Source organism: Rhinatrema bivittatum, chromosome 6 (genome assembly GCF_901001135.1).
Source record: "Rhinatrema bivittatum chromosome 6, aRhiBiv1.1, whole genome shotgun sequence".
Classification (NCBI taxonomy): domain Eukaryota; kingdom Metazoa; phylum Chordata; class Amphibia; order Gymnophiona; family Rhinatrematidae; genus Rhinatrema; species Rhinatrema bivittatum.
In genome coordinates, this window is record NC_042620.1 from 98,882,585 (window position 1) to 98,895,236 (window position 12,652).

The 12,652-nt window shown below is 39.1% G+C and overlaps 1 protein-coding gene across 1 annotated transcript in view; it reads right to left on the minus strand.

Annotated features, from left to right (window-relative positions):
- Window positions 1–3,423: 3,423 nt before the first annotated feature.
- Window positions 3,424–12,652, minus strand: part of LOC115093623 (sodium channel protein type 2 subunit alpha-like) — a 655,694-nt gene continuing 646,465 nt past the window's right edge. Inside the window, exon 28 of the mRNA XM_029605639.1 lies at window positions 3,424–6,688. Coding sequence (XP_029461499.1) covers window positions 5,493–6,688 — 1,196 coding nt within the window. The 3' untranslated portion in view covers window positions 3,424–5,492. The remainder of the gene's footprint in view (window positions 6,689–12,652) is intronic.

Here is a 12,652-nt window from a genome sequence, read left to right on the forward strand (position 1 = left end):
GTTAATGGATTTCTCCTCCAAGAACTTATCCAAATCTTTTTTGAACCCAGCCTCACTAAGGGCTAGATTTTCAAATCCCTAGATTTATGCGTGTGTGTGTGTGTGTGTGTGTGTGGGGGGGGGGGGGGGTGTTACGCGCAGTGGGCCTATTTTATAAAGGCCTGGTGACACGCGTAAAGCCACGGGACACGTCTAAGTCCCGGGGCTTCGAAAAAAGTGGCGGGGTGGGGGTGGGGAATGGCCAGAGCAGGTGCAAAAGGTAAGTTAAAGGAATTGGGGGGGGGGGGCATTAAGGGAAGGGGTGGGAAGATTAGATTAGAGGGAAGGGAACAGGGGAAGGTTGTGGGCATTGGTGTTTGCATTAGTGTGCACCCCCTTGCGTGCGCTGATCCTAAATTTATAACATGCACGCACCTGCATGCGCATGTTATAAAATCCATGTGTGCGCGCTACCCGGCGCGCACACATGGACGCGCTACCCGGCACATCCATGTGTGCGCGCCGGGTAGCGCACGCACATGGACGCCCGTGCATACCTTTGAAAATGTACCCCTAACTGCACTAACCACATCCTCTGGCAACAAATTCCAGAGCTTAATTGTGCATTGAGTGAAAAATAATTTTCTTCAATTAGTCTTAAATGTGCTACTTCCTAACTTCAAGGAGTGCCCCCTAGTCATTCTATTATCCAAAAGTGTAAATAGCCGATTCATATCTACTTGTTCAAATCCTCTCATGATTTTAAAGACATCTATCTTATTCCCCTCTCAGCCATCACGTCTCCAAGCTGACAGCCCTAACCTCTTTAGCCTTTCTTCATAAGGGAGCTGTCCATCCCCTTTATCATTTTGGATGCCCTTCTCTGTACCTTCTCCAGTGCAATTATATATTTTTGAGATGCGGTGTCCAGAACTATACACAGTATTCAAGGTGTGGTCTCACCATGGAGCGATACAGAGGCTTGCATCAGTTTTAAAATCTACCCATTTATGTGCCTCAGGATGGGATTACATATAAGACATGTATTTTCGGTCTTAGCCGCAAAAAGCATAGGGGTAGATTTTAAAACCCCTGCGCGCGTAAATCCTCCCGGATTTATGTGCAAGGGGCACTCGTGTGCAGGCGCACCTATTTTGCATAGGCCGCCGGCGCGCGCAAAGCCCCGGGACGCACGTAAGTCCCGGGGCTTCGTAAAAGGGGCGGGAGGGGGCATGCCCGAGGGGCGTGTCCGGGGGCAGGGGGCAGTCTGGGGCGGGTCCGGGGGTATGGCGACGGTTTGGGGGCGGGCCGGGAGGACGGTCCCGAGTCCCCCGGCACTGCGGCCTGTGCCGGGGGATGCCGGGGCGGCGCACGCAGGCGTAACTTGCCCAACAAAGGTGGGGGGGGGGGGAATTTAGGTAGGGCTGGGGGGTGGGGTAGATAGGGGAAGGGAGGGGAAGGTGGAGGGATGCGGAAGGAAAGTTCCCTCCGAGGTCACTCCGATTTTGGAGTGGCCTCAGGGAACAGAGGCAGGCTGTGCGGCTCGGCTCGGCGCACGCAGGCTGCCGATTTTGCGCAGCCTTGCACGCGCCGACTCCAGATTTTATAAGATACACGTGGCTACGAGTGTATCTTATAAAATCTGCTGTACTTTTCTTCGCACCGGTGGCGCGAACAAAAGTACGTGCACGCGTATGTTTTGAAGATCTACCTCATATTGTCTGTATCTATTGTTCTTGTACTAACTGCCAAGGTAATTGAATATTCTTTGGAAAAGAGAAGGTCAAGGGCGAGTTGTTGGGTACATTTTCTTTTTTATGAGGGAAGGAAAAAAATGTTTGCTTAGTTTCTGTTATCCTCTGTTTTGGTGTGATGCATAGCAGTGTTCCTATACTGTTGGCATATTCTGAGTAAACAACTTTGAAGATGAGAAATTTACATGAATATATTTGCCAACTTATTCAGGCACTTTCTTTTACACCTGCTAATTGACTAGCACAAGTGAAATCAGACTTGTCTGTTGTTTGCTGTTTTTGAAAGGTAAGTGAGTGAACTGGTGGGGGCTCAGGGTGAAGTACTACAGGATCTAGGTGAACTGGAGATGGAGAGTTATCTGCAAACTCGTAATTTCAAGTACATGCATCTACTTTAAAATATACCTACCTATGAATATAAATCAGGGTTTTATGCATACATATTATATTTTTTCATGTGTAAAATATACTCATGTATATTTATAAATTATGTAAAGTACACTCTTTAAATGTATTGCAAATATTTGCACTTACTGAAACATGTGCATGTACTTTCAGAGCAGAACTATGCTGTATTTTATAAACCTGTTCAGCTCCCTCCACACAGTTTATAAAATATTTGGGTAAATCTCAATGCAGCCACTTGTGTGCGCAAATCCAGTAACGTAAATACGTTTGAAGGTTATCCTTAACATCCTCATGGGCATTAAAATAAACCCTTCCTTGCTCCTCTGAGCAATTAAATATAAAACTACTAAGATTTTTCTCACATCTCCAGAGATCTGGCATTACAAGGGATACAGTCTTTGAATATGGGCAAAATGTTTGAACAGATGAACATTGTATAAGTGAAAAAGGGTTTGCATACATGTATAAAGTATATGAGGGAAGGGTGAATGTGTGTGAGGGGTACTAAAATGTGTACATTGCTTTGTTTTACATTTGTAATTATCGCATTTAATCAAGTAAGAATAAACATAATAAACAATTAAACACAAACATAAAACCATAAATGCTAGTAAAATTAGTTAAGGATAAGATGTAATGGAATGAATTTGGCTGCAGTAATTTTCCAGCCTGAACTTACAACAACTTTGGACACGAGTTGTCAGAGCAGAAATAAAAAGTGCCTATTAATTTTGGGTGAATAGGTGTTAGTGAACATGTCTGTGGGTAGAGTGGAGGGAGCTTTTGAAGTGTGTATGTGATCCTTCCTCCTACATTATTTGAATGTTTCTCTTCTACTTATATATACGTTACACAAATAGGTGTTTTTCAGCCAGTTGGTATTTGGTGGAAACCAAATATCTCATAGTATTTACTCTCAGGAGTCCAGTATTATTTTGGGTGAATCCATTGCTATAGTTTTTAGATATTTAAGTGTTTGTTTTCTTTTCAGATTGTATTTTGTAAAGTAAATAGAAAAAGCACAAAGTATATAGCAGTTTATTTTGACAGCTAACTTAATCTCAATAAATCCAAAAAATTGTAAATGGATCCAGAAACTAACACATGAAAAAATATATGCCATCATGTGAGAGTATCAAGGGGTTATTAACAACAATGTCCTTCCCTATTCTTTACTTCTTAATTTGTTGCAATCTCCTTTTAATTTGTATGCATTTAAAAAAATCACTATCAGACAAAGTTTATACCATAAAAAAGTAATCTTTATTTCTTTTGGCTTGTTTGTAATGTACTTTGCTGTTATTTTGGGTAATAGTAGCATTTTCTTGCATGCAGTTCACTAATACACTACAAGTCAATAGATCTAGTAAAAGTAGGAATCTACGTTTAACTTGCTTGTGTAAGAAACACAACATGACTGCCATGATTGATTATGCAAAACCACACCTGTTCTTCTTGGGGGGAAAAAAAAGCAATTGTGGATCACATATTCTGTTTTAGGACAGTTCTAGTGCAACATGAATCAAGAAGAATAAAAATAATTTATGTAAACAGACCCTGGAAAAGATTAGGAATATTGTAAAAGAAAAGATTTTCTTTAAACAGCTGGATGTAGGCAGTGTTCAAATAAAACTTTCCTCTCTTTTGCTGATTTCAAAGTATAACTCTCTCAGAAGCAAGTGGATTGTGGTCCCAGTTTTACACAATTCATTTGATAGCAAAGGTATGCAAATATAGTAGAAAAGCCAAACTTTGTACCCTCTTTTCTTCATATTTGTGAAGCTCTTCACAGAAATAATGCTATGGAACAAATGTAACAAAAGTGACTGACATCAACCTGAAGGCAATTTTCATTTCTTAATCTTATGTACAAAATGCTTAAAAATAAAATAAAGTGAATATTTACAATATTTATATTCTTAGAAAACTCTCACCACATCTTTTCAAGCAGTTTGCAGAATATCCACTGAAGAGGCTAATGTCCAAGTGGCATCAACTTAAAATTTTTAAAATGCAAACCAAGGCAAGTTTTAAATAACTGCAAACTATTGCTTAATGAAATAAAAGAATGAGGTCTTGTTGAACAATTTGTCTTACTTTACCACTGACATATGGCTTTGTATGTTAAAGACTTCCGGACAGTGGAAGAAATAGCATATAGCAGCACAGGCAATATAAACATGCATCAATGATAGCGTCCAAACGATTTATATTGGTACAGAATATATAATATTAATTGTTGAAAGCTTGCAAACTACACTCATCGTGGTACATATTTGATGCAGTAAATACTGTGCCAAGGTCCTTATTTGTTTGTTCAAAAATCCACCACAGGGTAAAATAATTATTTACATACTATAACAACGGAAATTTTGTGCATACATGTCATGTCAATCTTACTGACATTTAAAGGTGGCTAAACAGCGCTGCAGGTTAACATTAAAATTTTTCATAGGGTTTGTTTTTGATAATTTTGGTCAATTTAGCTATCTTGGCCAGATTCATTCAACCACTTTTTATATAAAAGAGCACATAAAAAAAGCATTTCTTTCTCCAGATCTTGTAATGAAGAACTAGCTGAGATTTGATGATCTACATTAAAAAAAACACATCCTTCTATCATCTGCTTCTTGAGTGTACGAGATGTTATAGGCACATCAAAAGACTTCTCTGGATGTATCACAACATGAATAATTAAGCACCTCAACATTGTCACCTTGAAACAGTGAAGTAGTTAAAAAAAATCTGTTGCTTCTTTGTGATTTCGTGGTTTTCCATGCATGACCTTTGAGTTTAGCATGCTATCATGCAAATCAATTTTGTATGCTTTAGAGAAAGATACATTTGGATCACCTGGTCCTCATACCTTTAAATTAGTACTGAACATAGTTCCCCCTTCCCAACATAAAACTCATTTACAAAAATAGTCGCATATAATAAACAACTTATGAATTGAAACAAAATGGTGAATACATTCACAAAGACTTTGTAAATACATGGCAAGTATGGCAGTTGAAATGCACACAGTGGATACAATTACCGTTCTAGATTGTTCAACACAAATTTTTTTTTTAGGTGTGCATCCCTTTAACTGGTCACCACCGTCTCAGTAGCCATTTACCAGCTGGGCGTAAAAACATTAACCTCTAATTATGGTTGTTCCCCTGGTTATAAAGTCACAGTTTCCTGACGAGGGGTCACTGTCTTATAATAGGCACTGACCATAAGTACATAGTTGTAAGAACTGTCAGTTTGGCATATATCTCCTAAATGAGTTCCATAGACAAAAAGAAGTCATCATCACAGGCAGTAAGCAGTTTGCCTCACTAATTGAATTGTTTTGTTTATGTTTTATTTTTCACTCTCCCTGACATCTTTTCCTTTGTCTTCTTTTTCTATTTTGTCTTTTTCATGTTTCTCTTTGTCTGGCTTTGTAACGCTTTCATATGAAGGTGGAGAAGTTGTGGAAGGAGTCATGTCATTCTTTTCTGTAGTTGAGTTTCCATGTAGCTTACTCCCAAATGTATCTTTTCTGGTAAGCAAGCTATCTCCTCCTTTGCTTTTATCAAGGCTATAGAGAAATGAAGCTTTTTTTACAGTTTTCCTTAAAAGATAACTTCTGTAGCAACGTTGAATAACAATAGCAGAAAGCTCCTCTTGTTTGCGCCTTAAAGTGGTTGTAATTGGCTCATAGGATACTTTGGAAGGATTGGATGCCATAAATCGTTCTTCCATTGGTTGACGAAGAGAATCCATCTCTCCACCCTCACCCAAAACACGTTTTGTAAAAGCAAATAAAATATCAAGGCAGTGAATCTTGTCACCAGTTACCATGGGGAGATCCATTGCAATTAGCTGGATGTTGTTTGGTTTCGCTATGCGAAGTGGAGGATCCAGTGCATCTGCAAAGTTTGTCAGTTCATTGTATTTTATGAACTGGGTTGCACCTGGATCAAACTTTTCCCAGACTTCATAGAACATCTCAAAATCATCTTCACCCAAGGGTTCAGCACTTTCTTCTGTAGCCACACTGAAATTCTCCAGAATAACAGCAATGTACATATTTACTACAACTAGAAATGATATTATAATATAACTGACAAAAAAGGTAATCCCAACAGATGGATTACCACAATCTCCTCTAACAGAGCTTCCTGGGTGTGCTGTTTCAGGGTCACAGTCTGGCTTTCCACTGTTAAGAATTGGTGCTAGCAAACCATCCCAACCAGCAGATGTGGTGATTTGAAACAAGCAGATCATACTATTGCCAAAAGTTTCAAAATTGAACATATCATCAATTCCTGCTTCCTTTTTAACATAGGCAAAGTTGGACATTCCAAATATGGCGTAGATAAACATCACCAGGAAAAGCAGAAGACCGATATTAAATAAAGCAGGAAGTGACATCATCAATGCAAAAAGTAAAGTGCGGATTCCTTTTGCACCTTTGATCAAACGAAGAATTCGACCTATTCTTGCAAGCCTTATAACTCTGAACAAGGTTGGGGACACAAAATATTTTTCAATGATCTCAGACAGAAACATACCTGTAAAGAATGAAACTACTTAGTAAAATAGTAATAGCATTTTGAAAGAAACAGCATATTGCAGCATATTGCATCAGTTTATGATTTCTATCACAGTAGTCTTTCTCAGCGCAGAAACCATGAGGCTGAAATTGAGATGATTAGTCCAGCTAAGATAGGAACTTAGCTGGACAAACCACAGGATTCCAAAATTCTGCCATGTTGACTGGGTCCAGTTTATCCGGTAAGTTTTTAGCAGGATAAAATGTACCCATATTAATTGGGACATTTCAGGGCAGGCCAAACTTGCCTAAGTAATTCCAATATTCAGAATTATCTGGGTAAATCTGGCCATGCTGTGAGGCAGTCCTAAAGTTATCTAGATAGGTTTGACTTTATTCAGTGGTATGGCCACAGCGATTAATATCTAGTTTAAGTTATCTGATAACATACTTGAAAAGACCACGGCTGAATATTAACCCCAAATGTTGTACCCATAACAGTAAAGGCAAACTTTTCAACCATTAATTCAAAACTACAAAGCATTTTAAAGTAAAATTATTTTGCTAATCCTAATCTAGCATTATTATATTGAAATTTATAGTTACTGACTGGATAACACTAAAATAAATAAGAGAATGAAATGCATAATATGTTTCTTAATATGAACTATTCACATTTCAAATCCTAATCAAATCAAAAGTGATCAAATTACATGTTCATCAAATCAGAGATTACATACTTTGGGTTCAATTCACCCCTGGTAGTTTGGGCCTCCTACTGCTGCTGCTACCGCTTATCATTTTTATATTAATATATATATATATATCATTTTTTATTAATCTATTTTAATGCTGTCTCAGATAAGAAAGGACATGATGTATCACACCCACCAATGAGTATTTATGATGAAACTATGTTACCATAACCTGATGGCACCTGTTTAGTGGATATAAATCAAGACATATACCAACATTCATATTTGTGTCTTGTTGTAAACCGTTGTAATGGTACCTAGCTTATCGACAGTATAGAAAAGATTTTAAATAAAATAAAAATAAATAAATAAAATAGTGCTACTGACATACATAGTATTGTATATAGAAACATAGGAGACAGTTCCTGCTCTACAGATCTTACTGTCTAGTCATGACAAACATATAGGACAAAAGAGACTTTGGGAATTTAATTCATTAAGAAAATGGTTAAAACCAACAAGGCCAGGAGATCCACGGGTTAAGATTTAACAGCATCCTCAAAAAGGTGGATTTCCAGTTTGGATTTGAATATAAGGCCAGAGAGGGAACATGATGCACCAACTTAGGAAGTCAATTTCAAACATATAGCACAAGGAGAATGAAAACGCAGCTAAGAGTTGAAGGTTGAGAAGAGCACAGATGAGACTTCCCAAGGAGAACTGCATGGAGAGATAAGAAAGGGAAGGTAGGAGGTGGAGAGGAAAGAACTGAGCGCTGGTTAAGAGGCTTTCCGGGTGTGCAGAGACTATTGGCCCCGATGGGAACAGCTGGGACCTGAATGACATCACCTGCAGGGTCGGTGAGGGGCCCTTAAATCCCACCCTCCAGTGGCTTTGAACGAGGTGGAGAAAAAAGAACTGAGCGCTGGTTAAGAGGCTTTCCGGAGGTGCAGAGACTATCGGCCCTGACGGGCACAGCTGGGACCTGACTGACGTCACCTGCATGGTCAGTGAGGGGCCTTAAATCCTGCCTTCTAGCGGCGTGTGCTGAAGCCGTGCGCGCCATAGGGGTGGCACGGCTTTGTTTAAAACCGTCCAAAATTGTCTGAATTCTACTGCTATTTAGGTACTTTTTTTCAATTATGGAGATATTTTTGATCCTCTGAAACCTTAATTATTAGAAATAACTGACCTAAGGATTTGCTTAACACAGTTTAGTGGGCTCCAAGGTGTTCTCTCTGTTTTGTTTCTTTTTTAGGTATATTATACCTCACACAGCCTGAAAACGAAGAGCTAAGGAGAAGTTAGACCCTGCTAACTCTCCAATAGCTTTAGTTCAAGGCCCTATGGATGACCATGTACAGCAGGGTATTAAATCGGAGGGGTCACAGATGGGGGAGGTGAAGGCAAATTTTCAAGCCTCCAAACCCCCCCCCCCCCTGACCTATCAACATCATTTTCCCCGATTTATAGGGTACCACCTACTAATCCGGCTATCTCTAGGGCCCGGGTAATACTGTCTGAAGGGACACAAGTGGAAGGCGTGAATGAAACTTCATGTGCAGGGTCAGTTAGTCCCAGTGAAGCTAGAGAAGAAAGTCAGATTTATCCCCAAGAGGGACAAGCAAGCCTATCTGTAGGAGAAAATATTCAGGTGTTACAGGAGGAAGGTATTCTTGCAGAAGATTCTCAATTAAAAGAGTTTATCCCCCCCGGTTCTGGTAAAGCCAAATTTAGTTACTCTAGATGTTATATGGGAAGCTATAAATTATTCGAGAACATCAATAGCTACACAGTTAAATCCAATAGTGGGGAAAGTAAATAAAATACAAAAAAAGGTAACTGAATTAGAAAAATTTAACAAATAACAATGAAAGTAATTGAAAAAGTTAAGACTGAATGTGTAAAATGGAAACCACTTCAAGATTCAATAATAACTGAGAATAAGATCTTACAAATGAAAGTTGAAAATTTGGAAAATGCAAACAGAAAAAAAAAATTAAGATTTATTAATTTTCCAAAACTGCCTCATATGATACCAAAAGATATGTTGAAAAAATATTTTGTTGAAGTACTCAAAATATCAGATGACATGATACCACCTATTGTAAAAGCATATTACCTTAATGCCTTATAAAAAACAAGAAGATTCAGATAAACATCAAGAGGGCAGGCAAGTTATGGATACATTAACTGTAAATCTAGATATATCTCAAATATTGGAGACATCTATACTGAAATGATACAAGCAGCAAATTTAATAGCTTCATTTGCCTTAGAATTGGATAGAGACTGGGTATTAAGACTATTTTTTAAATATCGCTTTGAAGAATTTTTAAGATTAAAGGTTAGAATATACCTGGATGTCTCTAAACAAATGTCAAAAAAGAGGCAGCAATTCTTTTTATTGAGAATGAAGGTTATTCAGATAGGGGGAACATTCTTATTGAAATATCCCTGCAAGTGTTGCATAAAATTCAAAGGAATGTCGTATGTTTTTTTTTCTATCCATCACAATTATCGTTTTTTTTTATATGATAAAACTGTGTAATAATTGTAATCCTGTAAAGTATCCTAGATAAGATGGGGTAGCCTTAGAATATAATTGCAACTGCTGCATTTACTGTTAAAGTTAATTATATTATTTTTTTTTTTATCTTTTGTATTTTGTTTAGTCCTAGATCAGTATTATTATTATTATGGACTGCTAGTAAGAAGAAGGAAGATTATGAATGTAATAATGTATGATGTTGTAATATGAGTATGGTTTCTTCTTTTTGTTATAACAAGAGATTCTTGTAATTTTTTTTGTTAAAAATTGATAAATAAATAAATTTAAAAAAAAAGAAAGGGAAGGTAATGAGGAACTGCAGAATGAATGCATTTGTAGGTGAGCAAGAGAAGCTTGAACTGTTTGTGAAAGCAGACAGAGAGCCAATATAGTGATGTGAAGAAAGGGGTAATGTGGGCATAGTGACCCTGGCAGAAGGTAAATATCATGCAGCTGAATTCTGAATAGATTGTAGTGGAGAGAGATGGCTCATTGGGAGACCTGTAAGATTCAGGTTGCAGGAGTCTAAGTAAGAGATATTAAGAGAGTGAATAAGGATTTGGACAGAGTGTTCAGAAGGAAGGGACAGATTTGGTGATGTTATAGAGAAAGAAACATATTTTAGCAGTATTTTGGATATGTGTAAAGAAGAAGAGAGAATAGTAGAAGATGATCCTAAGGGTGTGAACTGAGGGGACTGGGAGTGTAAGGAATGAGGTAAGGGAGAATAAGGTAAAAGTAAAATAATATGTTTATTGATATACAATCTTAACAATTCTAAGTGTTAAAGGTATACAGTTCTAAGCACTAAAATATACAGTTCTAAGCATATACAGTTCTAAGCATTAAAAATATTGCTAAGCATATACATCTGTATTCGTGTACTGCATTTCGGCCAATACTCACAACACCCTTTTCATCCGCCTGACTGAGAGAGAGCCCACCACAGGCAAAAGGGGTCCCGTCACTTTGTACGTCTACAAAGGACACCCATCACTTTGCATGCCAGCAAAGTAAAAGCAAGTTTCTTGCTCTCCCTGTTTTTCAGCCATAGCCGTTTGTCTTTTATAGCCCAATGTAAACAAGTGTGCGTGCCAAATTAGTCTGTGTGTATGTGGGACAGGATTACTCACTATCCTTGCCAGCAGTCCCAGTCTAAACAATATCCAGACTCAAGGATGGATGGTCAGATCATCCTTTCTCCGGGCCGAATGTAAGTGCTGCAGCTGATTCTGCAGTTTCCCTTACAGGGAGGATGACAATTTTATCCACAGAAATAGAAAAAGGGGGAAGAGGGGATGTGAGTTTGGCAAATAGTAGTTGTTACAAAAGGGGATATCTGGATGCTATTGGGTATCGTTTGAAACTTTCCAATAGATAATCACAAGGGCCTGAACAAATTATTCACAGTGGGGTAGATTTTAAGACCTGCGCGCGCCGGTGCCTATGGGCACGCGCCGGTGTTTGCGTAGGTTGGCGCTTGAATTTTGCATAACGTGCGCATTTGTGTGCGTGCTATGCACAATCCGAGCAAGGTTCGGCCCAAAGATGTATTTGTGTGCGCACCATTACCTACGCGCGCAAATACACTTGCGCGCCCCGTGCAATGGGCGAGCCCCCTGTGCGTACGTGACAGTGTGGGCATGCCAGCACGTGCGAAACACTCGATAACATGGCGGCCAGGGGAACCAGGCAGTCCAACTTCACCACCAGGGACATCGAGCTGTTGGGGTCCCTGGTGGTGTGGCTCAGGAACAGTGCCTGTTCCCCCAAGGGGGCAACGGACAAACTTCCCAGTGCTGCACCTTTTTTCTGTGCTTTTGCCCTCTGTTAGCAGCCAAAATGGTTTTTATCACAAATGCTGGCTCAGGAGGGGAGAGGGAAGAAGGGAGAAGGGAGGAGAGGGAGGGGGGGGGGGGGGGAGAGAGAGAGAGAGCCTCTGTGGAGGCTCACATCTAAGTTAACTTTTTTTTTTTTACCACTATAAGAGGGGGCAGTATGAACTTGAGGTGAGGTTAGGAGGTGGGGTATGTTTTGGGGGGCTGTTTTACATACACAGTCATAGGTACGAACAGCACAGTTGCCATCAGTAAAGATTTTATGAGATTTGGTAGGATGAAATGTATAATAAGAGTAGATATGTACAATGTTCTCTCTACCTAGCTTGATGCACTTTCTAGTTTCTACCTAGCTCTCACCCCGAGTTGCTAGTACCCCCTCTTGCAGTGGTATAAATAGTTAACTTATATGTGAGCCCCCCTCTCTCTCCATCTCTCTCTCTCATATGGGGTGAGATAAATGATATTTATAGCAATTTGATAAATCTAGATCTGATTTGAAGCACACTAGCCTTTAGGAAGGTCTATAGCAAGCTCTAGATAATCAGTGAAAAAGAAAGAAATTGAGATACAAGGGGGGTACAGTAACACTTAGAAGCATGGGGAAAGGCAACATAGAAAGAATTAATACAATGTAGCCAAGAAAGACAAAGACATGCAACAAGACAGACACAACTCAGCAAAGATAGATACAGCATATGCCTTTTCAGTGCAGGCAGCACATGACTATATTCTAAGCCTGTGGTTCTCAACCTTTTTCCCATCATGACACACCTGACAGACCACGCTCACATGTGTGACACACTGCTCATTACAATTCACAGCGGAAATAAAAAATAAAGGCCCAGTATTATTTTTATTGTTAAGAATGACACAAGGGAAAGATAGATATACTGCCT